The sequence below is a fragment of the Empidonax traillii genome, unplaced genomic scaffold (genome assembly GCF_003031625.1).
Source record: "Empidonax traillii isolate 1590-97213 ecotype Southwest subspecies unplaced genomic scaffold, ASM303162v1 scaffold124:size1682992, whole genome shotgun sequence".
NCBI lineage: Eukaryota > Metazoa > Chordata > Aves > Passeriformes > Tyrannidae > Empidonax > Empidonax traillii.
This window is the reverse complement of record NW_020955317.1, coordinates 1,377,118-1,403,206: the sequence shown is the minus strand read 5'-3', so window position 1 is coordinate 1,403,206 and position 26,089 is coordinate 1,377,118. Positions and strand designations below refer to the sequence as shown.

The window sequence follows — 26,089 nt, the reverse complement described above, 5'->3', positions numbered from 1 at the left end:
TTTTTTTTTTTTTTTTTTTTTTTTTTTTTTTTTTTTTTTTTTTTTTTTTTTTTTTTTTTTTTTTTTTTTTTTTTTTTTTTTTTTTTTTTGGGCTTGCACGGAAAAGTAGTAGACTTTTAGAGTTCCAAAATAAGGAAAAGGAAAAAACAAAAACAAAAACAAAACAACCCAACAAACTGCTCTTAGAGCCTGGGAACGAAGCCAGCGACGAGGTTGCAAAGTGGCAGCTCTCCCACCCGTACGACTTGCTCGTGCCTCCCCGGGGTGGTCCGTGGGATAGACCCCTCTCAAGTGTCCTTCGTCTGAGCCTCCTCCAAAAAAGGGGTGGTGAACCTTAGGTGAGGTAGAGTGCCTTGTCCCTTGGCAGCATGCTGTAAGAGAAACGAGAGGCACGAGGTGAGACGGGGCAAAGCAGAGAGGTCTGTCTGGAGGAGCTGGGATCGGCAGCGGGAGAGCTGGCACGCGCCAGGGATTTATTCATTATTATCGGTGCTCTGCAATGAAAACATGAAGGGGTTTGTACAGAGAGGGGGGCGAGGCAGAGGCACGTAAAAGTCACAGAATTGCTGAGGTTGGGAAAGCCCTCTCAGATCATCGAGTCCCACCATTCCCCAGCACTGCCAAGGCCACCTCTAAACCGTGTCCCCAAGTGCCACATCTACACAGCTTTTAAATCCTTCCAGGGATGGTGACTCCACCACTGCCCTGGGCAGCCCCTTCCAATGCTTGACCTTCCTTTCAGTGAAGAAATTTTCCCTGATATCCAATTTAAACCCCCCCTGGTGCAACACAAGAGGCTGTCTCCTCTTGTACCATCACTTGGGAGAAGAGAACAACATCCCCTTGTCTTCACCCTCCTCTCAGGTAGTTGTAGAGAGCAAAAAGGTCCCCACTAAGAGTAAGGATAACAGCCTGGTGCAATTTTATTTATCCCTGAATTTCAACAATAAGGACTACGACATAAATTCCTTCCTGTGGCTCAATTTTAACTCCTGCTGGGGCTGCGGGGCAGGATGTCCCTGCAGATCACACCAGCAAGATACTGGAGTGCTGTGCCAGGGATCAGCCCCTGGGCCACCATCCCCTCCTTCATCACATGCTGCCCTTGGGCTGAGCCACAGAGCTTTAGAAAGCACACACCTGAATTTGGATAAAATATGTCATCCTGACACTATGTAAGGAGTAGAGGGTCCCAAAAATGTGACTGAGGGGCTTATGCCTGAAGATGAGTGTGAGGAGGATTTACATCTGTTTCAGAGCTTAAGAGCACAGGAGCAGGAGACACCATCTGCTCGAAGCCTTTCTCCCCCAAATACAAAAAATTCAAAAAAAATTAATAATCAAGAAGTGAGGGGAAATAAATCTTTGAGAGAGCAGGATTAGCTGGTCTGAAGAAGACAGCAGGAGGAACAAGGAATCCAAGGAGGCTGCAGAGGAGGGCTGCTGGGACAGCAGCCAGGCTGTGTGCTCTGCACGCCCCTGGCGCAGCAGGTCGTGAATGTATCACATTACTGACCCCATGGTTTTGATGTCAAGAGATCCAGGTGTGTTCTGGAGGGGGCAATCAGCTCACAGCACTGAGACAGCCCTCTTGGGGACACCAAGGTGGGTGCAGAGAGGCATCACTGCTCCCTTCCCTGCCTGTGGCATTTCAACCCCCTGGCCAACTTCAATTTGCCATCAGCAGTGTCCTACAAGGGAGACCAGATTATCTTTTTTTCATGGAATAGCAGGGAGAAGAGTGACTGACACCCCTCTCCCCTGGCTGACATCCTAAGTGGGTTTTGCTGTGAAATCCAGGCATTTTAAGGGGGTTTATTGCCTACACATTCGTGAGGGAAACATCACTGGCTCCATAAGGGCATCTTGGCCTTAAAAAGTGATGAAGAACATTGCAAAGCCTTGGGAAATTCTGGTGTGGGTGTGCTGGTGAGTGGAATAATAAGGAAGGGACAGACAGCAAGGCAGTGCTGTTGTTGATAGAGCTGCCTTGTGACAGCGAAGAGCCCGCCCTTTGCTAATCTCCACATTTTATAATCTGCATTTAAAATGCAGAGTCTTCCCTACTGCACTCAGCAAAGATTTAATGCCACTGAGCAGCAGCAAGGTATTCCAGTACTAAAACTTCATTAATTTTACAAAACATGCTACAGAACATTTCCCAGTTCATTACAAAGTATTAACATAAATAATTGAATTCAAACTAAGTGCAGTTGTGATGGGTTATCCTTGCCTTTTTATAGTGTTTGCTCATTTAGCTTCTGGTTTGGAAAATTCCCCCATTTGGAGAGGATCACTTTGTCATTAGCAGGAATTAGGGAGGTTATAAATGTCTGGATGGAGTGGCTGTACATGTTTTTTTTGTGTCTGGACAAGGCATAATGGAGAGTGTTCTGTCTTTTAGTCCAAAGGAGAGTGGGAAGAGTGGAGAAAAGTTGAAGGATGATACACAAAAAACCCCTAATCTGTGCCTTGCAAGTGAGAGGAAGGACAAGAAAAGATGAATCCAGTTCAGTGCTTTTACCAAAAATGCCTCAATGTGAGGAGAAAAAGGTAAATCATAGAATCACAGAATGTCCTAGGATGGAAGGGACCCAGCCACTGAAGGGGTGAAAAGAGTTGTAATCAGAAAACAAGACAGAAAAAATAAGTGAGGTGCTTCAAGGAAATAAGGTTAAATTAAGGAATCCAGAAAGATTTGCATGTGATTGTAAACCAAGCTGCACTTCCAACAGAGGTGAGCCAGTTCCCTTTGGAGAAAGTCACTGCAAAACAGAGGAATTCAGTGCCTGGGAAAGAGCAAGTGCCAGAATCAGGCTGTCAGGTGAGGGAGACAGGGGACTATGAAAGGAGTTTGTGATATGATGGCAAAAAAGCAATAAAATTGTATGCTGCAGTTACTTGTGGGAAGTGACAGTCACACACCAAGCAGGAGCTGAGAAATGCTACCCATGTCTTTGCTCACAATCTAGGACAGCTTGGGCTTCAGCCCAGAAAGAGCCAGGAGAATTGGATGGAAGTCAGTAAGGAAAAAGTCATTAAGAATGGGGAAAGTAGGAGATAACAAACATTTAAAAGTCTCTCTCTCTCTAACATGGCTGAGTTATGAATTAAGGAGTGTCTGCTCATAGGATCCCAGAATCTGAGGGGCATGTGGGAAGAAGTGTCATTTAATGGCATTTTAACTAGCACAGATAGGCTGGGAAACAAAAATCCCTACAGCAGTTCCCTTATTAATGAAGAAGGACGGAGAGAAAGACAACCTTGTCAGTTTTCCAGAAGTTGTCTGGGTGACAAACACAAAAGAAAATGAGGACTGGGGAGGTTTTTACCCCAGCTAACCCAGTGCCAACACACGTTGGAAGCTACAGAAATATCGAGGTTAGACATGAAATAAAAATCATAACCCAGAGAGCAGGACTGTCTGTGTGCTGGGGAGGGTGGGACCATCCTCTCTTTCAGGAATCCAGGACTCTACAGCTCAGTCACATCCCATCAGTGAATGATTCCTTTTCTTTCCAGCCAGCATTTTGCTGCTTTAACTGCAATGAGGCTGAAGGCACTTTCGAGGTTGAAATGGGCAATTACATGACCCAGAGACTACCCCACTGTACCTAAAACAGCACTGACAGATCAAACCCAGCCAGAACCTGCCTTCCCTTCATCACTGCTGTGCCCAGGTCCTGTTGATGGCTGGACCCACCCAGCTCATGCCAAGGTGCCCCTGAGGAGCCCAAGGGAAACTCTGAACGTTGGGTACAAACTGCTGCAAAGTACGTCAGAGAAAGCATCACAGAAGGGAAGTCATTGAATCATAGAACGGTTTGGGTTGGAAGGGACCTCAAAGCTCATCTTGTTTCACCTCCCTGCCATGGGCAGGGACACCTTCCACCAGACCAGGTTGCTCCAAGCCCTGTCCAACCTGTCCTTGGACACTTCCAGGGATGGGGTATCCTTAACAGCCAGTATGACATTTTTCAGTGCACTAAGCACTCTCTGCAGTACTGATCTATATCCATCTGAATTCCTTGGTGTAATCTACTCTAATAATTATCTGGAAGTCTCTGCATAATCTGTTTGGGTTTAGAATGATTTTTCTTTTCCAGGAAGCTGCGATAAACCCATGAAATTTGATATTTCTGCTGTGACAAAGGCATGAAATGCATGAGCTTTGATCATGAATTGCATGGGCCCTCTGCTTACAATGCAGCACTCCAGCCAGATGTCACAGGGTTTGTTTCAGCACAACAAAACTCAGTCCTTACTGCTATGGGAACATTACACCCATTTCTAGAGCACGCTGGGCTCTCTGCATGGGGCCCAGGCAGTGGGATTTGCAGAGGGAATCAAGTGTTTCCCTAAGAAATGATGTTTATCTCTAGGGGGGGCTCATTTCTGTGGGAGCTGCTCAGCACCTCTGGAAATTGAGATCCACACCCCACCAAGCACCTTTAGCATTTTGCCAACAACATTAAAAGTGACTTGATGACCAGGCCCTGAACATGTTCCTTCTTTCAGGTTGTCTGCAGAGGCTTCAGGAAGGACCACGCAAAGGTCACTGTCAGAGCCCACGTCGCTGAGCCCCCTCGGGCAGGCAGACAGCAGAGATATTCTAATGGATCAGCCAGTTATTTATCTTCCTGAAAGAAATAAATGTCTGTACAGTCTGTACAGCCTGGCAATTGTAAGTGCTCTGCTGGCACAGACAGGAGCTGTGCTCTGAAAAGCCTGGGAGCTGGCTATTATCTCCTCTGAAAGCACCATGTTCCAGTACTTCTAGTGAATCAAACAATACTCCAAAGGTACCCGGCCTCCTTCTCAACCTGCTCCCCCTGCAAACCTCAGGCCTGCTTCACAGAGCACAATAGAATCTCCAAACTATTAAAGCTGAGCCAAGAGCAGTGGATTAGGCAGTGGTTGGAAATGGCTTCCACACCCTCCCTGTTCCCCAGCTTAAGGACCATCCCGAGGTTTTTATTTATTGAGGAATCTACTGCCACACTGAAGGAACCTTCATGCTGGCACATTCATGCCAGAGCTTGTAGGGCATAAGGGAGAGGATCTGTGCAGGTGTCTGTGGACCGGCTGGTAGAGACAATTATGGGAGGTTGTGGCCTCAGGGATAAGAGCAATCGCTTTAGGAACAGACAGACGTTGCTAAACACGGAAGCACAGAATGGTTGGGGTTGGAAGGGACTTTTAAATCTCATCTCATCTCATTCCACCCCCTGCCATGGCCAGGGACACCTTCCACTAGCCCAGGTTGCTCCAAGCCCCATCCAACCTGGCTTTGGACACTTCCAGGGATGGGGCAGCTGCAGCTTCTCTGGGCACCCTGTGCCAGGGCCTCCCCACCCTCACAGGGAAGGATTTCTTCCCTATATCCAATCTAAATCTCTCCTTTTTTAGTTTAAAGCTGTTGCCCCATGTCCTATCACTATCTAGTCATTTAAAAAGTTGTTCTCCCTCTTTTCTGTAAGCCCCCTTTAAATACTGGAAAGCTGCAATGAGGTCCCCCTGGACATATGGGCAGGGCCACCTTCAAACCTCCAGGGACCCTGTTTGGGAGACTGGGCTTCCCTGGTCTGCTCTAGAAGGAAATGTGCCCAACCCCTCTGCTACTCATTGGATGAAAATAATAATAAAAAAAAAAAGAAATCTCTTCATGTCCAGTAAAGAATTTATCCATGGTTTTTAAGCTGCCTGCTTCCAGGTGAGCCTACAGAGGCAAGGAAGCCTTGAACTTCCCTGACCGTAACTGGCCTACCCTCTTGCTGTACATTTTAGGGCAGGTTCCCAGCTGTTGTCCACTGCCACAGCTCAGATCACAGGAACTGCATTAGCAGTGGGCTGTTTTGTCTACTGGCCTGCAGTGGTTGACCCCACACTCTCTGCTGGGGTAGTCGCTGTCCCACTCAGTGCTTCCTGGAGGGTTTGATGCGCCAGGCGAACGGGGTCCAACACTGTTCTGAAACTCAGACGAAATATGGGAGAAGTCCTGCAGGGTGGGAAGGAGAGGGAGGGTTACAGGAGCATCCACAGCAGGAGAACAGCAGATCTAACAGCAGTGCATAAACACATTTATGTGCACTGTCCCTAAAATGTGCAGGGGGAGCCCCAGTCCAAGCCCAGGACCCCCAAACCACCATGGTGGGACCTGTGACTTCTTGCAAACAGATGTCAATGCAGCAACAATTTTTTTTTTTTTTAATTTAAATGTTTTATTCACAAATTTATGTGGAGTGAAGTTTCACAGAATGCTGCCCTCAGCAGCAACAACTACACCAATTAAAGTGACTGTGAGGATCCCCTTTTATGCTCTTTTCTGGACACAAGCTACCACCAAATCATAGAAACCACTTCTGGTTGTGCAGAGCTAAAGCTCAACCCCTGTGCTGGAGGAGTCACAGAATCATAGAATTACTAAGGTTGGAAAAGACCTCCAAGATCACTGAGACCATCCATTAACCCAGCACTGCCAAGGCCACCATTAAAACGTGTCCCCAAGTGCCATATTTGCACATTTTCTGAGCACTTCTAGGGACGGTGATTCCACCACTTCTCTGGGCAGCTGTTCCAGTGATCACCCTTTCAATGAAGAAATCTTTCCCAATATCCAACCTAACCCTCCCCTGGTGCAACCTGAGGCTGTTTCCACTTGTCCTACTGCTTGGGTTGCTTGGGAGCACAGGCCAGTGCCCCCCCAGCTCCCCGCTCCTCTCAGGGAGTTGCAGAAAGCCAGAAGATCCCCCCTGAGCCTCCTTTTCTCCAGGCTGAGCCCCCCCCACCAGCTCCCTCAGCCCTTCCCTGTTCTCCACCCCCCTCCCCATCTCCGTTCCCTTCCCTGGACGTGCTCCACGACTCCCTTGGGCACAACATCAACACCGAGACCCCCAAACCGCCCCGAACCCGCCGGACCCAGCACCCACCTGCTGCCCGGGAGGCGAGGCGTTCATGGGGGGCTGTACCTGTAGTGCCATGGGGGGGGACAGGAGGGGCTGCTGGGGGACCTGCTGCATGCTGAGGGGCTGGCTGAGGAGGGAGCTCTGCGGGTGGTGCAAGGACAGCTGCTGGTGGAGCGGGGGGCTGATCTGGAAGGAGGGCGGGGGGGAGGCACTGATGCTGGGCAGCATGGGCTTGGAGCTGAGGGGCCGGGACAGCCCGGGGTGGGGGTGGCCACGGTAGTTCTGCAGGTCCGACGGGGACAGGAAGGAGCCCAGGCCGGGGTAGGGTGAGGAAGCCTGCGGAGGCATCGGGTACATGGGCTGCTTGGGGGGGATCATTTTGGAAGGTGGGTTGCTCTGGGCACTTTTCGTCTCCCCCTGGTCGGCAGAGCTCTGTGGGAAAAGAGAATGGAAGACGATGAGGGAGGAAAAGAGCAAACATGTCCCGAGATGTCCGTCTGCCCAACCGAGCTGCCCACACCCCACCAGCCTGCACATGAACTCCCACCCCTCTAGCAGCTGGGTGTCCACAGGCTGGGAGCAGCATCCTTATCCGGAAAACTGAGGTCCAGTAACTCAACCACACCTCTGGCAGAGCCTGGAGCACCCGAGGGAAATAACCAGTGAAGAAGCTCACTGCTTCAGTCCACAGAGGTGGGTGACCACATTTTACTTCCAGTGGAGAAGAAATGGGTCTATAAAACCTCTGCTTTCCTCCTCCTGTGCCCTCTTGCAGCCCTGGCGTGTCTATAATGCACTGGACAACGGTGTCCTCATTTCAGCAGGAGAAAGGGAAGAACAAGGGGAAATTTTCTGGGTTGGACAATGAGGCTTTTGTCCTGTGATGGGCTCTGTAATGATACTCCAGATCCTTTCTCACCCATCAGCCAGGATCACACTGTGCTGCTTTACTCAAAAACAAAGTTGCCCTTCTGCAGAGAATTGGTCATTGGAGAAACTGGAAAAAAATGAAGCCACGGAGCACACACCTTCCGTGCCTCTTGCCCCACATTGCTGCGAGGCACGGCCAAGGCAGGACCCTAACACGTTTCCAGAAGGTCCAAGAAGAGTTTTCAAACTCCCAAAAGTCTTTCCCATTCCTTTTTTCTGTCCTGGCTGCTCTTCTGTTTACAAGTTGACAGCACAGGGACTTTGAGGCTTTTCAGCTCACCACCATCACACGGATCCCGCAGATGATGGTTGATTTGGGACATCACATTATTTCCCATGCCAGTTGAACGTGATGATTAAGTGCTGAGGATGTGGTGTAGTACAAAGGAGAAGCTTTGAGAAAAACCAACCTGATGCATTTACTCACAACCCAAGGGCAGCATTACCCCTGAGCCAGCAAACCTGCCACCTCCACAGGAGCCACCCCAAATTCACAGGCAGCAAAAATCTGCTCTAGGCTGAGTGTGCAGGACCTGGGGTGTGCAGGCCCTGAGCAGCCAGGACAGCCCAAGTGCCTGGAGCAGGGTGCAGCAGGATGCTGGTACCAGTGCTGGCCAGTGAGCCCGTCCTCCCCTGGGCCAGTGCCCCGTGGCACCCACGGTGAGCCTCGCCCTCCTGCCCCTGTTTGCTGCACTCACATCCCAAGAGCTGGGTGAGGAACAGCTGCTGGTGGTGGGGACAGGCAATAGGGACAACACCCTGTGCACGGACACCCCTCCCCTGCTGATGAAACCAACCCAAAGTGGGGTTTTGTTGCAGGGCGCTAAAGACTGGGGAAGGTGCCAGAGCTGATATCGGTTCTGATATCACAATTACGTGGTATTTCCTAGAAATTTGCTCCTTCCAGGAGGTTCCTGGGAGTTGCAACTCCCAGCACTGCCCTGTCCCACAGCAGCAAGGTACCTTGGAGACGAGGCTGGCCCGGTACGCGGCCAGAGCTTTCAGGTACTCCTTCTTCGCAGCTTCTGTTTTCCTCTTGTATGCCTGAAAGGACCAGGGAATGGAAAATAATTAACAAAGCAAAATAGGGTGATGCTGGGCTTGGCTGCATCCTGCTTGCTCAGTGGGATCCCCTCCACTGGGGCCATGTGTATGAAAAACTCATAGACAGGAATTTACCCCAAACCAAGAACACAAAGCCCCTGGAGTGGATCTCGTTGGGATTCTGGGAGAAATCACAGGTCAGAGTAGTCTATGTGCCTAGACAGGAATTTATACATGTCTGCTCTCAGAGACACAGCTTGATTTTACAAGGTGAAATCAGTGAAACCACTTCCCAAGAGGAACAAAAACAAAGAACGATCCAGGGTCTTGGAAGAGCAAGACAAAAGCCCAAATCCTCAAATGATAGGACTATCTTTAAGGTCAACTCAACTCAAACCCTTCTATGACTCTATGATGATGACTAGCTTAAAAACAGGTGAGACATCCAGAAATCCTAAACTATCCATTTGCTTTCTTGGCTATCCCATCATTAAGCCTTTAAGAGCTCAAAACTCCAGCTCTTCTCTGCAGGTTGGACAGTGGGGAACTGTTTTCTCATCATATAAAAGCTGAGATTTTTGGCTAATCTTAAGACTTGTTGAGCTGGGGCTTGTGGGAAACAGCAAGTATCAGGAGAGTTTACTTCTCTAAGGAAAAAAAAAACACAATAAAGCTTTGTAAGAGTGAATTGTTGGTTATTCTTCCATCTCTCCCCATAATGAGAGATGTGCTGGTGTGCTGGTCCCCTTTCTGCACAGACCTTGGTCCTTCACATATGGAGATGGAGGACCTCCAGTAAAATAATGGTGAGATCCAGCCTGTCCTTGTGGGGCTACACAGATTAAACTGAGTGGGAAGAATATTTTAAAATGGAATAAAAACTTCAGGATAAAGGCAGAAACTCCCAAGAAAAATACCCACCCTCTTCCTCACTGGAAACTCAAACCCCTCCTCAAGCAGTGCACTGAAAGTTGATTTCAATTAGAACAGATTTGCATACATTTAATTTGGTTTCAAAACCAATGAGAGCTTTCAGCAACTGAGAGGCTGAAGTTTCACAGGCACATCTCTGTCCAGGATGATTTAGACCTGATATTAGGGAAAATTTCTTCAGAGAAAGTGTTGTCCAGCCCCAGCACAGGCTGCCCAGGGGAGTGGTGGAGTCACCATCCTTGGAAGTGTTTAAAAGCCAGATGGATGTGACACCTGGGGACATGGCTTAGTGGTGGCCTTGGCAGTGCTGGGGGAATGGTCGGTCTGGATGATCCCAAAGGTCTTTTCCAACCAAAACAGTCCTAAGGTTCTATGATTTAGCTCCTTGGCAGCACCCCAGACTCCCTCCCAACACCGACCTCGGAAGGGAAAATAACCTCTAGCAGTTAAACTATCCAGTTACCTGAATTTAACATCAGTACAGACAAATTCTATTAAAAAAGGATTGGAAAGCCTTATTTTCATTGCTAAATCACAGCGACTCCTGTAATGAAACATTTTGACTCGACACACTGGAGGTCTCAGACGGTAATTTTCTGAAATGGAGCGTTTCCCTAAGTTTGTCTTTGGCTTTATGGTATTCAGGAAATACTATATTTGCTCCATTCAGAACAAAATTACATTTCAAAATGTCAGCCTGAAGAAGAGTTTGCCTGTGAAAAGCAACTATTTCTTCAAACTGTATCAGTTCCCTTAATAAAAGCTATTACCTCTCTCTCTACAATCTTCACATCTTTTATTACAGAATCCCAGAATGACTTGAGTTGGAAGAGACCTTAAAGCTCATCCAGTTCTGCCCCCCTGCCATGGGCAGGGACATCTTCCACTAGACCAGGTTTGTGCCTGTAGCAGCAGCACCAGTGCCACCAGGACAGCATGTCCTGTATCCACCAGCTCTGCTGCTGGATGTTCTTAAATGTGGTACCCAGCTCTTAAATTTGGTACCCAGCACAGAAATGAAATATGAACAGTGGCCCCAGCTGGGTGCTGATGTATTGAAAGCATATTTAATTTTTTTTAAAAGTCTGTAATATCAAAATACAACAGAATCCTTTCCCTTCCTTGCCTTGCCTTGCCTTTTTTTCTGAGATGATCAGAAATCAAAGTATTCACAGCTACACAGAGCCAAATCCAATTATCAGGAAGACTTGCCTGGAGAAAAACCTGCAATTTCTGGACAGTGAGAGGGCAGGCAAATCAGACTTCCTAAACCCAAATGCAAAGAAATTAATAACCAGTAAATTCTTTGCCTATCTTCATCCCCACCACTTGCTTTATCTGCTAAACCCTTTTATTTTTTGGACACTTTTTCAGCTGGTCTTGTCTTTTTTTAAGGTGTGAGGGGGAACTGGACCTCCCTTGTATTGGGATGTGCTGCCAGGTGGTGTCTGGTGCAGCAAGACTGGGAAAGGGCAGCCAAATGGCACATCCTCCTGAAGGGAACAGGGGATTGCTCCAAGCAGGAGCCTCCAAGTTTGCTGGGATAGCCCTGGCTCAAGCCTGGTCACGAGCAGGGCTACCCAGAAGGGTCACAGGGATAGCCCAGGTTGTGCTTTCTCCTGATAATCCCTCGAGCTCCCTCCTTCCCTCTGGAAGGTTCCTGGTGGATTATCTGATTTTTAATCATAAAATCACAGAATGGTTTGGGTTTGGAATGGAATGATTTTGGGACATTAAAGACCACCTAGTTTCACTCCCCTGCCATGGGCAGGGACACCTTCCTCCATCCCAGGCTGCTCCAAGCCCCGTCCAACCTGGCCTGGGACACTTCCAGGGATGGGGCAGCCACAGCTTCTCTGGGCAACCTGTGCCAGGACCTCCCCACCCTCACTGTAAAGAACCATCCCTAAAGGTCTCCTGATGAGAATTCTGCAGTCCTGCCCTCACCATGTGGAGTTTCTGCACCCACACAGGGCTCCACCAAGGACACTCAGCTGCCTGTCCCTGGGGAATTGCCACGCTGACGTGGGAAGAGCAGATCCGAACAAAACTTCTCACGAATCCTCTGTGTAAAGGCAGTTCTAGTGCCTCATTTATAACCTTTAAAATTTTAATTTAAACATTGACAAAACCACGTTACTTTCTAATTAAATCCCATTTTCTCCCAGGGATTTTAATTTCAAAGTAATTTATCAGATTTAAAGATCCTCAAAACATTTTGCATGTTTTTCTTTCTAACCTGCCATGCCCACTGATTTATTTTCCCTATTCATTAGCAGGAGGATTCATTAGTCATTAAGTGAGTGGGTGGGTTGGGGAAAGGGGGGGGGTGGGGAGGAAGCAAAAATGGTTAGTGATTATGAAAACAAAAAAATCAGAGCTGTAAGAAGCATATGTTGGGATCGTAATCCTGACACCTCTGTGTCTCAGCAAAGCAGCCAGTAATTGTAGCGTAATGAAATGTTCTTGTTTGATAACCAGTTAATTAGAGAAGACAATTATTCCAAACCCCGCTGACGCCCACGAACGGCTCCGTGTCACGCAGGCTCTGAGTGACAGCCAGAGCTGTTATCGGTAACCCCTGCGTCCCAGCCCGCCTGCTTCAGCAGGAACGCTGCTTCCCAAGCCAGGGGAAGGATGGAAAGAACTCAAAACTCTCCCCCCCTACTTCCCCCAAAACATCAAGGGGTGCGCTGATCCCAAGAGGAAAGGTCTCTGCTTCAATCCTAGGTGGAGTTTATTCCAAAAAAAGAGGTAGGCCATCAGGAGAGAGGAGATGGGAAGGGCAGGAGAGGTCTCCAGGAGGAAAGCTGGGAGGGAAGACCAAGAGTAGCCACATCTCCGAACACAGCGCAGCAAAGGAGGCACCAAGTGATCCTGTCCATCCAGGAAAAGAGGCAATAGGCTTAAATTGTAACAAGGGAAATGTTGGCTAAGCACTGGAAAGTAAGGATAATTAAGCACGGGAAGAGATTGCCTGGGGAGATGTGTAATCTCCACCACTGAGGGTTTAAGAACAGATTAGGCACACATCCATCAGGAATGGCTTAAGTAGAGATGATCCTGACTTCAGGCAGCAGTATGGTCTGGTTGACCTCTTAAGTCCCTCCTTGCTCTCCTTTCTATGATTCCATGACTGGATTTTTTTTTTTCCCCCAAATGTATAAATTTGGGTTTTATTCTGCTTGTAAATCTGGAGGTTTTTTCTTGTCACTATTACACACTTTCCTGCAAGATATGTCTCGGGATCACCATAACTTATGGCTTATTCACAAGATGACTCGAAAGTCACGAGCAGGGTCAGTCACAGCCCCTGGAAAGGCCCTGGCTATGGGAACTATTTGCACGGTTTCAGGAGAGCTTCCCTGTTATCCTGGTGGAGACACGGTGTTGTGAAGCAGCCCTCTGGACAATGAATGGGTGGACCTGTAATCAAGCAGCAACCACCAGTCATTAAAGTAACCTGAAAGATTCCTGCTTCCCCCTGCCTTGACTTCACGGTGCCACCAGGGTGTAAGTCATCCATCACTCCATGTGAGGGCACCAAGAGTGTTCCCAGGACAGCCCCTGGAAGATTCTGAAGCAAGCAGAGGAGGAGGCTGACAGATCCAACCCCTAACCTCCAATGAAAAACACACAACACTCATCTTTCCACGCTTCTGATCTTGCTCTCCAAGAAGAGAAGTCAGGCTCTTGGAGCTGCTGTTAGGAGATCTGACCCTTCACATCCTCCCTGTCATTATCCCGCTCTCCATCACAACCCTCTTGAAACCTTGTTTGGGATTGGTGCTTCTCCAGCTGTCCTTGATGCTCAGAAGATGCTGAAAGCTCCTTTCAGGCCAGAGTGACTGCTTGGACCCTTCAGCAGCCCCTCACTGCCAGGGCTTCGGGGTTGCAGGAGGAATCTGCAACTCATGGTGGCTCCAGCACTGACTCCAGTGCTGGAATTGGCCGGTTTGCAGCACCTGCTGCTTTCCATTCCCATGGGATCTCTCCCCTGTGATGGCTCTTCCATAAAAGAGCTTTACTTTTGGCCTGAGATGCCTCTGTCCCACCACAGATACCTGCAGTGTCCTGTCACCAGGTGAGGTAACAGGTTCAGTGAGCAGATGGATCTGATTAAATGGGTGATCTATTATTTTCTGCCGAGTGAGCAATTTTTCTGCTGGCTAATTTACCCCTGGAGTGTGACTTTACCCCTGGAGCTGTGTAGTTCTCTAGGCTGTGCATTTGTTTGGGAAAATCCCACACGCATTTGGCCACCGAGCGACCTGGCATTACTGAACTGGTCCTGGTGAGGCAGGGCTAATGCTGTCCCCGGTACCTTTGTGTCCCCAGTGAGCCCCCAGACTCATAAACTCAACTGGAAATGTTGGTTTTATCCAACTTGTGCTCATTTTGGATGGGAAAACCTGGGTTAGCCTGGGGTTCACTCAGCAGGTTGCTCTGGAGTTCCTTGATTCCTCTGCCCTGATTTTCCAGGGTTTAAGGGAAAACACCGACCCAATGCTTTGACTTTATGGCTGGATTTCCTGATCAGAAGCAGCAGGTTCCAGATACATCTGCAAATGCCACCTTGGCAGCATATCCCATGCTCCAGCATCACCAGTTTCCAATGCTCACAACAGAAAGTTGCTCAGAAAGGGAATAGGAACATGGCAGAGAAGAGTGAATCCCACCAGTAACTCCTCAATACACTCCAGAGAGTTTTCAGGCTTACCACTCACAGGAAATCCCCCTGTGGGAGGACAGCCACCAGGGCTGGTGTCACCAGCTCTTGAGCAGAGATGGCACTGCTGGTGGAGACGAGGGGGCTGAGGGTGGCATGGGCTGGGACCAGGCTGCCAGCATTCCACCGGAGCCAGGCAAAAATCCTTCTTCCCAGGGAATTAGCAGAGTTTGCTCCAAAATAGTCCTCAAATTCCTCTAATTTCTGTCAAATCAGGCAGCCCTTTTAATCCTTGCCAGGTTGAGACCTGCTAATGAAAAAAACTCCCAGCACAGGAGGCACAGGATTTCTGGGAGCCTGGAGCTGGGACCTGGAGCTGCAGGCGGATTCCTAGGACAGGTACCCCATTTGATGCTAATGGCTGAATTAGCATTTCCCTCTCCAGCAGAGTCTAAGCTATCTCTGCAGGAACAGCTGCTAAACTATTTGTGAAGTTCAAAGAGGACATATTAATATTTTTTTTCCCCGAGTCACATTCTTCAGATTCCCGTGTAAGCTTCTTAGAAAGGGCCACGCCAGCTGTTGAAGAATGAAGATTACAATGTCCTGCCAACGCAGAGCTGGAGATATTTCAAGGTATTGTTATTTATTACTGTTCCACTCGCTGGAAGGGGTTAAAATGGGGAAGAAAACGAAGCTTTGCCGAACAGGTGTCCTTGAGCAGTACCCAAGGACACGGAGATTGCTAATCCTGTATTCCACAGCATGATCAAATCACCAGGCAACAGATATAAATAAAAAAAGGCAGGAAATAAGGAAATTTAGATACAAGTGTGTCAGAGGGAAAATGAAGATTCATTGTGAAGAGGCTGAGAAGAGAAGAAGGAACAAAATGACAAAGGCACAAATGATAAACCAGTAAGAACAAAAGGAAAGAGGGGGGGGGGAAGCCTCTCTGTGAAATGCATGTCTGTGACAGCAGCAGCCAAATCAAAGATGCTCCTAGATTATATGGCTTCTTGCATAATATGCATTCTGGTTCCCTCTCTGTGTTTGTCTTTCAGCTGGTGCACAGGGAAAAAAAAAACATATCTGAAATGGGACATGAGCAACCTTTATTTTGCTTGTTTCATCAGGAGGAGAAAGCAAATTTGCTTTGTGGGAGCAGCAGCACCTGCTCAATGGCAAATAAATAGCTACAGCTTTGATATTACAGTGCATATAATCATTAGCAGCACAAATGGCAGAGGATTAACCCTCCATGTGCTGGACAGGGCTACCTGGCAAAGGGGTGGCATCTCACTGCTGATGGCAGAAATGCTCCATGTGGTGTCCTTGGAGAGGGGCTGAGGTTCTGGAGGGGGCACAGAGCCATCCATCCCAGCCCAGGGCACTGGCTAGCATGGCTACAAGGCACCAGCAGTGGGCCTTCCTCATCCCTTTGGCACTGGTACGGTGGCCACTCCACCTCTGTGCAACCCCTGTGATGGGATGATTGATGGACGCAGTGCAGGGACAGCAGGACATGTGCCAGGGGCTGCTGACATAGGGTGGGGAATCACAAGTCCAAAACACCTTGGCTGCAGGTGGGTTTATGGTTCCCTTGAAGCCCCTCCCTGGTTGCTCCCTGCCTGCTGCTCTCCCAAAGAGAGGGAGGAGCCAAGGCAGGAGCCAAAACACATCCAGGACTGAGGAAACTCTGGGCCCACTGGAAAGTGAAGAATAAGGTTTGTAAAAGTCATCTGAAGCAGAAATTGCAGAGATGGAAACAACTGGCAATAATGCATGGTGGGGCTGGGGTCTGCATGTTATCCCCCTGGGGATTGGATGCCCCAGACCCACCATGAGCATCTCGGGGGCTGTGAGAGATCCAAGTGTGGAACAAGCTCCAGATCAGATCCTATAGCCTTAAATCCACCCTTTTTTCTCATGTGAGGAAGAGGGGAAGTGTTCCTGAACTAAAGCTTTGGTAATGATTGAGCTCTTGCTTGCCTGCTGTGCCATCCCTGTCCTGGCTTTTCCCCAGCCTGTCTCCTGCCCTGCTTTCTGCAGTGAGGACATGGAGCCACTGCTGTCAACAAAGGTAAGAGCAGTGTCCCACATGAAACACTTCCCTTTTCCTGATTTCCACTCCTTCCCAGAGCATGCTGCTCCTGCCTGACAATGAGCTGAGCCACGATTTGAGCCACGATTTGGCACAGCCATGTGGGAATCTGGACTCCCAGGTCCCAGAAGGATTTTGGCCAGTGGTGCATGGCTGTCTTGCTCCATCCCTGTCTCCTCTCCAGGCGTGCCAGGAGAGCTCTCAGCATGGGCTGCTTGCCTTCCTTGGGAATGTGTGCACCTTGTCCTGGAGCCCTTGGCAGGAAACATCTACACACAGCCCAGGCATTTCTTTTTTAGAAATTAGAGACATTTCGTTAATGCTTTTAAAATTTTCTCTTCCTTTTTCCCTTTCCATTGCATTGCCCTGTGAATCTAAAAAAAGAACTTGTCTGGGGATGCTGGTGGAGGAAAGCAAACAGGGACTAAATAAACTCTCCTGCAGCCAGACACTTAAAGAGTGAACGTGCCACATTGCACAAATCAGCCACACGGTCCCAGAGCCAAAGATAAATAGAGTCCCTCCAGCCAGAGTCCCGGGCAGGGAGGTAACTGTTATGGGAGAGAAGTATCCAGCTGGAGACAAAGCCAGGAAGTTAATATTTAAGCATTCAGACAAGGAACAAATGACTTAATTAAATCAATTACAGAGGGAGAAATGGAGCCACTTAGAAAGCGTGTGTAAAGAGACAGCGAGGCTGCTGCAAGCTCATAAAAGAGAAGGAGGGAGAGTTAGCAGGGAAGATAAACGGGCTGGTTTAATCCCTGCTGTTAATTAAGAGCTGAGCATTTGCACTGCGCTGAGTCAGGGTCGCCCCAGCGCTCCCATTCTCTGAGCCACAGTTGCAGCCCAAACTATGGAGATGTTGGTAACCAGGAGGAGCAAGACAGAGGCAGAACGAGATGTTGGGGAGGGATGAGACCGGGAGAAAGAGGTGACAGAAAGCTTTTCCACCCTCCTGAACCTCCACACCCTGCACCAACAACCCCAACCCAGCCCCTGCCCTGCAGCTGCCCAGGGCTGGGGTCACCCTGCTGCACCTTCCTCCCCTCCTCAGCATGAGGAATTCCTGCCTGCATGATCTACCAGGGATCCAGCTGAAGAGGAGAAAAGGGAGGATCAGGAGAACATCAAAGCACCACTCTGCACAGAATGGAGGCTCCAAATGGAGCAGCAGAAGGGCTTCCATCCCAGAAGATGCCTTGCTCGTATTCCCAAAACCATGAGATGAACCACAAGGCTATTTTCTAGCGTGACTTCCAGCTTAATGGCTTTTTTCCTCCCTGCTGCTGCTTCTCCAGACATAGGTGCTTCCAGTGCTGGCCCATGGACACCCAACAGGAGCTGGCAGCCAGGTTTTAGGAGAAGGGCTCCCAGAAAAAAGCCTGTTTGGATCCAGGACACACCCCACAGTGTCAGATCTCACTCTGATTGATAAAAACCCATCCTTGCAACAGGAAGTGTTCCCTGGGGTTCTCTCAAGAGGCAACAAGCAATTACAGGCTTTTGTAACCGACTCAGCAGCAACAAAACAGTGAAGGCAGGACCCAGAATTCTCCGTGTGAAGCAGAGGAAAGTGGCTGACAGCTTTGGGGCAGGAAGGTTTCCTCTGTGAGGCCACTCCAGACATCTCCTTCTGCAGGTTTTAAAGCCTGAATGTTGGATTTGAAGGCAGCAATATAGGGAGTTAATAGTGTTTAGCCAGTTTACTGTCACTCCTTGTAAGTAAATAAGCAAATACAAACCCATCTCCCATTCAAGGCTGTAAAACCCCAGGTCAGGGAAAGGCCACTGATGGTTTCGCAGAGCATGAGCTTATCAAGAATAATTAGCTGTCATAAAAATTTGCTCTTCCCAATGCAACAACAGCAGTTTTGCACAGTGGGCACTTCAGCACCGCTCCTGAAAACAGCCTCTGTTCCTGACCACACCCTCCAGCCTGGCCACGCTCTGTACCACAGAAAAACACATTTTAACAGCTGAAAGAAAAAAAAAAAGTAAATAAATCAGTAACTCACCTGTTTTTGTTCTTCTCCCAAACTGTCCCACATGGATGCCACAATTTTGGACACGTCCCCGAAGGTGGCGTTGGGGTTTTGTCCTTTGATGGCTGCCTGTGTGTCTCTGAAGAACAGGGCATAGGCTGACACGGGCTTCTGGGGCTCGTTGGGGTCCTTCTTTTTCTTCTTCTTTTGGCTTTTGGGCTTTTTGCCCAGGTCTGTTGATGGTCTTTTCTCTCCAGCAGCCTGTAAAACCATGAGATGAACCACAGCAGTCAGCTGGGAGTGGTCAGATACAAGTCCCTGCTACAGCCAAGGAGATGAGAGGGGGAATGGAAAGGGGAGGGATCCCATCATGGAGAGCGGGGACAGCAGCCCTTGGGGTCTCTTTGGCCCCAGGAACCTCTTGGATCATTACAGAAACTGCTGGTGGGTGCCTGAGCCTGGCTTGGTGACTCCACTCAGACCAGCTCACAGCTTGGGTTCATCCCTTTGTTCCCTCCTCCAAAAATGGGGCTTTCCAGACACTCACCCTTGGTCACCCTCCTTCCCTCTCCTCCTCCCTGGTACCACAAGCTCCCTCACTCCTTGATACTTTTCTGGGACCTCTCCAAATGCTTTGCTTCCCAGTCATATCCCTTTACCAGTCCATGAATTTTTCTGAAGTTTGCTTCCAAATGGTTTCTGATTTCCACCCCAATAATCCCCCTTTGCAAGTTGCTCCTGATTTCCCTTATCCATGTATGTGCCACTGGCTCAGTGTCCCCATTCCCAGCAGGACTGTGAGCACTGACTAAGCAGCAACAGCACCACCATCACATTAACCATCACACTGGGGCCATCCAAAATTTGCTTCACCCTGCTAACACATATGTTGGGCTTGATCCCTGTGGGTCCCTTCCAGCTCAAGATATTCCATGATTCTGTCAATATAATGGAGTGCAGAAGTCTCCATGTGAGGGTGTGAGAATGAAAAAAGCCCCTGGAAAGCACTTGGACATCCATCAAAGCTCTTAACACATTAAGTGTGGTCAGTGAAAGCTCACACTACAGGAAACCACCATTATCTTTATTTTATAGTGAAAGAAAAGCTAAATACACTGGAGTTCAAACATGACAGAGAATAAAACCACTGCCTGCTGCAGGCTGGATCTCTGCACCCAGGAGGGCAGATGGGGCACCAGCCCCTCCACCTGCAGACCCCACGCTCAGGCACTGAGTGCTCAGCCAGTACCCATCTGTGTCAGTCCCTGCTCCCCCAGCTGCACAGGTTGCTGTATCACTCAGAAAGACACACAGGTCTAAACACCAAGACATTGTCAACACACTTCCCCCCGCTGAGCTGGGAGTAAACAGCCTCTTCTCCTGATGGATTTGTTGATTTAACCGTGTACTTGGCAGTGCCAGGATTTAAGAGGCTTCCTTTCAGCTGGCACAGGGCAGGCATGGGGAGGAAAGGGCAGCAGTGCTCCCATTCCCTGCTCAGCAGCTCTTGACTGGTCATTAATTTCAGTATCAGCGCAGTGACATTTGTCAAACAGACAGTGACCATTAGTGAATGAGCAGTGAGCTCAAAAAAATTGCATTTAATTTAAAATTGCCCAATTGGGCTTGAATGGGAGGCCTGGAGGTGAAAGGCCAGCTTATTAGGAGGGAAAAAAAAATGCATGACAAGGCTTCAGCCCATTAGGAAGTGAGATGGTATTTTAAATAACTGTGATCCCGTTTGATTCACTGAAATGCTACAGGGGAACCTGCTCCCTCACAGCCACCAAGCTGGAGGAGCCAAGGAGCTGGAACAGCACCAACACAACCCCAGGCAGGTTTACAGCCAGTCCTGCTCAGGCAGCACCAAAGAGCACACGGGATTTATGGAAAACAGATGCTGTGAGGCTGCCAGGAGCCGTCAGTGCCCAGGAGGCAGCAGAGCAGATCAGGACTTTGCCTGGTTTTCACGGGGTTTTCCAGCTGTGATGCAGCTGGGATGGGACAACAGCCTGGCCCTGGACCTTAAAAGATGCTTGAACAACCTAAGCCATGTTCATGGCTAAAGCCAAACCCCAGTGAGCCTGAGCCTCGCTGTCCCAGAGCAATCCCAAGGGTCATCCCCCATGGTCAAAGGGACCATGAAGGCTCGGGCAGCAGGATGAAGAGTATGGACTCGCCCTGGAGAGGCATCAGAAGGTCTGTTGGACACCAGATGTGGACAGGTGTGGGGCAATGCACTGGTGACACACATGATCCCATAACCTTGGTGCCTTCTTAGATGCTGAACCCATGAAGAGCTGGGACCCCACGGACACCGTGATTTTAATAACTGTGGAGAGCGAGCACTAACCCAGCTGGAATTTGAGCTGTGCCTCTCCTTCCCATGCATGTGTACACCAAAGCAGTGAAGCAGGTAAATGCACCAACAGGGCTGGGAGACCTCCTAAAATCATAAGCTCCCTGGCTCAGAGGACCTGCTGGACCTGAAGTACCTGCTGGCATCAGACCCATTTCTTTCATGTGTGACCTTCTTCCTCACAAGATTAATTTCTGCTTGTTAGACGTTGTTTTGCTGACCTGTTGCAGAAAAGCCCTTAATGACCACAGGAAAAATGACTGATGGGTGAATGCAGCAGCTGTGCAGACAGAAAGCAAACAGAAACCTACAGGCCACAACACAGCTCTGCTGCTTTCCTGACATTTAGGGTGTCCTCCTCCTCCATCAAACACATCACTCCTGTCCCACCTATCTTGATGGGGAGTTTACAGGGCAGAAAAAAATGAGGGGGCTTGCCTGAAGAATTAGGAAAAATTCTGATCTCTGCAAATTTGGACATCTCCAAATTCTTCCTACTCCCACAGGCACCACTGGCTAAAGAGAACAGAAGACCCCAAAGCTCCAGGAAACCTTGCTGGCTGGGAGGAAAAGCTGGGTGATGCTGATGGAGGCAGAGAGAGAACCTGGTGTGTCACTAAGCTGAAGCTAATTTTCTGCTGAAGTGAAATATTTCAGCTCCCAGGTCATTGCTTGCAGCTGTGTGACACAGGCTTTGGGAGTTGGCAGACTGTGGGGTCCAGCAGCATAACCCATCCTATAGTGCCCCTCAAACATGGAATCACAGAGTCTGAACAACTCCATCTATTGTTAACCACGTGTATCCCTTCTTTTTTCCAGCTGTATTCCACTGAAGCTGCTTTTGCATCCAGGTCTGCACTCTGCTTTGAAATGCCCCAGCCTAAAGTGAAATCTGCCAATGGGTGAAGAACTGATGGGAATCTATTTTCCTGGATTTCCACAGAAAGGGAAAGGTTTTTGCTCAGTCCTAGCATTTTCCTAGTTTTCCAGTGTCTGCATTGTTGGCTGCCCTGGTTACACATTCAAATCCTGTCACAACAGCCTGTTTTGGTGGGACAAGGTTACAACCCCAGTGCCTTGGTAAGCACCTTCCAGCAGAGGGTTTTCCATGACAGGCTTTAATCAAAGGCACAGAGACACACCAAGCATTGAGGCAGCAACTCAGCAATCACTGGAGTTTGCCCTCAGTAAACAACAGCTGCAGAATCCTGGAGCACAGCACGTGTTGTTTGCTCTGCTGGTGCATTTTGAGAGAGATGGGCAATGACCAAGATGTGCCCCAAACCCTAGGAATTCCTTGGGTTTGTTCATGCCATGCTCAGCAGCAGTTGTGTTGGCTGTAGAGACCACTGAGACACTGCTGACTACTTAAAACACCACCTGGGTGAACTAAAAGACTCTTCCTTTTTTAATTTCTGGGTTTTTTTCCTTAGCAAGCCATGCCCAGTGAGCTCAGTTAAATCCCACCATGGGGTATCTTCCTTCCCTGTTTTAGTCTCCTCTACCCACCACTAGAAATCTAATTTTGCCTCAAGCATTTGCAGACCCTCAGCCCTGAACCTGCTTTGCTCATCAAAAGCCTCGTAGGAAGAAACTCTGCAGCTCGATGGTCCTGGTAAAATGTGGAGGCAGAAGCCCAGCTCTCATCTCCAAACCTTCTGGGTGAGTGCTGGGCCTCACCCTGGGCTGGGAACAGTGACCTCACCCTTGGGGAAGTCTCCCACTCTGTATATTCAAAGTAAAAGTCTATTTAGCACAATTTATCCCTCGCTGAAGAACATCCTCCCCCCCCATTTTCTCGCTGTTGAAACAGGCACGTACCTTGTAATGTGACTCTGTCTCCTCTTCCTGAGTAGAACTGGAGGGAGATGGTGTAGCAGACTTGCTTCCCGGGGGCGAGGGGGAGCCGTGGGTGACACCACTCCTCATCCCCATCTGAGAGATGAGCTGGGACTGGCTGAGAGCGCTCATGGGGCCGGCCAGCATCCCGGGGCGGTTGAGCAGGGGCACTTGGCGGTTGGAATCGTAGGACGCGGCGTCCGAGTGGACCATCTCCTGGATCTGAGTTAGGAGAAGATCACCTCGTCATTACAAAATGTACTTATGGATTTATTACGCTGTCAGATCACTTCAAGATGAGGTCTGATTGATTTATTGTCTAAATCGTTCTCTGTGGCTGGGAGAGTCTTCCTCGTGCTCCCTACCAAAAAGGCCATCAGCAGGAGTTGAGCGCTTGTGCCCCCAGGGCTCTGCTCCTGCCATCCCCCTGCCCATGAGCATTACAGAGAGATCCTAAATCACCTCTGTACATAGGTCTGTGTGCCCAGGAGGTGTCCCTGCCTGCCTCAGGGACCGCCAGTGCCTGGGATATAAAGCCAAAATGTTCATAAATGAGCAATTTTTGGCCACATCACCAGGAGAAAGGACGGCATTACAAGTTACTGGGCATTTCTGGGGCTGCAATGTAAGGCCATTGCTGAGGGCAGGCACATGTTGTGCCAGGGTATTTGGGGACAAGCCCTGGTACATCAGGGATGCAGCATCAGAGGTTGTGTATCCCAAACATGGTCTTTCTGTGCGATACTTGGTGCTGACATTTAGTAACTACAGAGGTGAAAAAAATATCTGCTCATCTGAGTATCTGAAGGTACCACACCCAACCCCCCTGCACCCTCTGCAGGGCTGTTGGGTCACTTGTGCTACTGGGGTTAAACCTAGAAACAAGAAAGCGCAACAGCCGTCATTGGAAGCCCCAGGTCCCTGCTCCCACCACATCAATCTGCCCAAAACTGTGACACCACCCTCAAACCAGAGGTTTGAATATCCCCAAGCTCCAGAAGCCCCAAGCATCATAACACAGAACCATGGAATCCCAGAATGGTTTGGGCTGGAAGGAAAGTTAAAGATCATCCCATTCCACCCCCTGCCATGGGCAGGGACACCTCCCACTAAACTAGGTTGCTTAAAACCCTGTCCAACCTGGTCTTGGACACTTCCAGGGATGGGGCAGCCACAGCTTCTCTGGGCAACCTGTGCCAGGGCCTCGCCACCCTCACAGGGAGGAATTTTTCCCATCTAACCCTGCCCTCTTTCAGGTTAAAGCCATTCCCCTTTGGCCTGTCACTACAGGCCCTTGTCCAGCTCTCTTGGAGCTCTCAGGCACTGGAAGGGGGTCTAAGCTCTCCCTGGACTGGACCCCAAGGTGTGAAGGCAAGATCTGCTGGTGGCCACCACCTCCACCTCGAGATGACTCTCTCATTTTTAAATATTACAATCTGTTCCAATCCCACTCAAAATGAATGTAGAAAATAAAGAAAAAAAAAAAAGAGTCCAGACAAGGGAAAAAAAACCCAATTATGGGCTGCTTGTTAAGATTTCCCAGTGAAGGAAGGAGCCAGAAGCGATGTATGTGTGTGCATGTGTGGAGGCAAGAGATGAGGGGAAGAGGCCACGTGACGGAGCTGTGCCCAAAAATGTGGAGTTTCCTAATACCCATTAATCTGCTCTCATAATGGGAGAGAGGGGGAACATCTGATAGGACTGGAAGGTGACTAATGACACACGGCTGCAGGGACACACGGACACGGCACAAGTGCTGCCTCCTGAGGCTGCTGAGCCCACTGCTCTTGAAAGATTTGAAGGAAACATGAAACATATATATATATATATATATGTCTAATGAGAAATGTTGAATGCTGCATTAGACATAATAAAAGTACCTTATGAAGTGTATATTCCCCGTGCTGTGGCACAAACTAAAGTTCAAGTGGTTGGATCAGGAGGGAGCAGCAACAATCACAGAATCCTAGACTGGGTTGAGTGGGAAGGGAACTTAAAGGTCACCTCATTTCGAGCCCCTGCCATGGGCAGGGACACCTTCCACCAGCCCAGGTTGCTCCAAGCCTGTCCAACCTGGCCTTGGACACTTCCAGGGCTGGGGCAGCCACAGCTTCTCTGGGCAACCTGTGCCAGGGCCTTGCCACCCTCACAGGGAAGAACTTAAATCCCATCTAACCCTGCCCTCTTTCAGTTTAGAGCCATTCTCCTTGTCCTGTCACTTCAGGTCCTTGTCCCAAGTTCCTCTCCAGCTCTCCTGGAGCCTCTTTAGGCCCTGGAAGGGGCTCTCAGGTCTCCCTGGATCCTTCTCTTCTCCAGGTGAACCCCCCCAGCTCTCCCAGCCTGGCTCCAGAGCAGAGGGGCTCCAGCCCTTGGAGCATCTCCAGGACCTCCTCTGGACTCCTTCCAGCGTGTCCACCCCCTGTCCACCAAGAAGCGAACATGAGATGGGACAAACCCTGCTGTTTGTTGCTCCAAGACCCCATTTCCAGTTTGTAGTATTTTCCATGAAAACCCAATTTTTTCCCCCAAGACCAATCCCTGCCTGGTCATTCCCAGCAGCAGAACTCACACAGCTCACACAGGCAGAGCCCAGCTCCCACACAGCCTCATCCAACCATGGAGTGGGAGGGAGGCAAACCCTGCCTGAACCGTTTTCCAGGCTTTTTCTCTTTCATATTAATCTGATTAATGTTAACAGGAGTTTAAAGACCCGAGCTTTATTTATTAACAATCTTCATTGCTGATAAGCCTGCTGAGGTGTGATCTCTCATTACCAGGGGAGGTTTGCCAACTCCATTAGCAGCACACACAGAAGGAAACCCAGGGAAGACCAGTGAGGGCTCGGTGGGCTTCAGAGGAAACAAATCCGAGTGCAAAACCAGATTTACTGCTGCAGGTCAGGAATCAAGAGCTTTACACAACACCCCACAGCATGTTCTGCTTGTTCTGCTCTCCTCTGGATTCTCCATCAGCAGAGCTGTGGTATCAGGGGCACAAGTTTTCCTAGATCTGCCCTTTTTTCGTATTAATTACGAAGTGAAGGGATTTAACTCACAGGAATTAAATACTGTCTTGCATTTCAGCAGCAGCAGGAGCCTGACTGAGGCTGACTTAGAGGCCACTCTGAATCGCTCCCCATGGCTTTGGTGGTGTCCAGGAGGCAGCAGGGCTGGCTTTGCTCTGGCAAGATTTATGTGCCCTCGAAACCTTATTATGTGCCTTATTGCAGAGCTCTGGCCTCTCCTGGCCATGGTGTGGGAAATCCTGGTCACAAAGACATCGAGGATGATGCAGCCACGGGGATGGACACCAGGCTTGGGC

General features: G+C 49.2%; 1 protein-coding gene across 1 annotated transcript in view; it reads right to left on the bottom strand.

Moving 5' to 3' along the window:
* Positions 1 to 147: 147 nt before the first annotated feature.
* TOX2 (TOX high mobility group box family member 2) overlaps positions 148 to 26,089 on the bottom strand; it is a 146,019-nt gene continuing 120,077 nt past the window's right edge. The window contains exons 4-9 of the mRNA XM_027883335.1: positions 22,751 to 22,990; positions 18,604 to 18,831; positions 8,799 to 8,879; positions 6,930 to 7,337; positions 5,868 to 5,998; positions 148 to 371 (exon numbers count right to left, since the gene is read on the bottom strand). Of these exons, the coding sequence (XP_027739136.1) occupies positions 335 to 371; positions 5,868 to 5,998; positions 6,930 to 7,337; positions 8,799 to 8,879; positions 18,604 to 18,831; positions 22,751 to 22,990 (1,125 nt within the window). The 3' untranslated portion in view covers positions 148 to 334. The remainder of the gene's footprint in view (positions 372 to 5,867; positions 5,999 to 6,929; positions 7,338 to 8,798; positions 8,880 to 18,603; positions 18,832 to 22,750; positions 22,991 to 26,089) is intronic.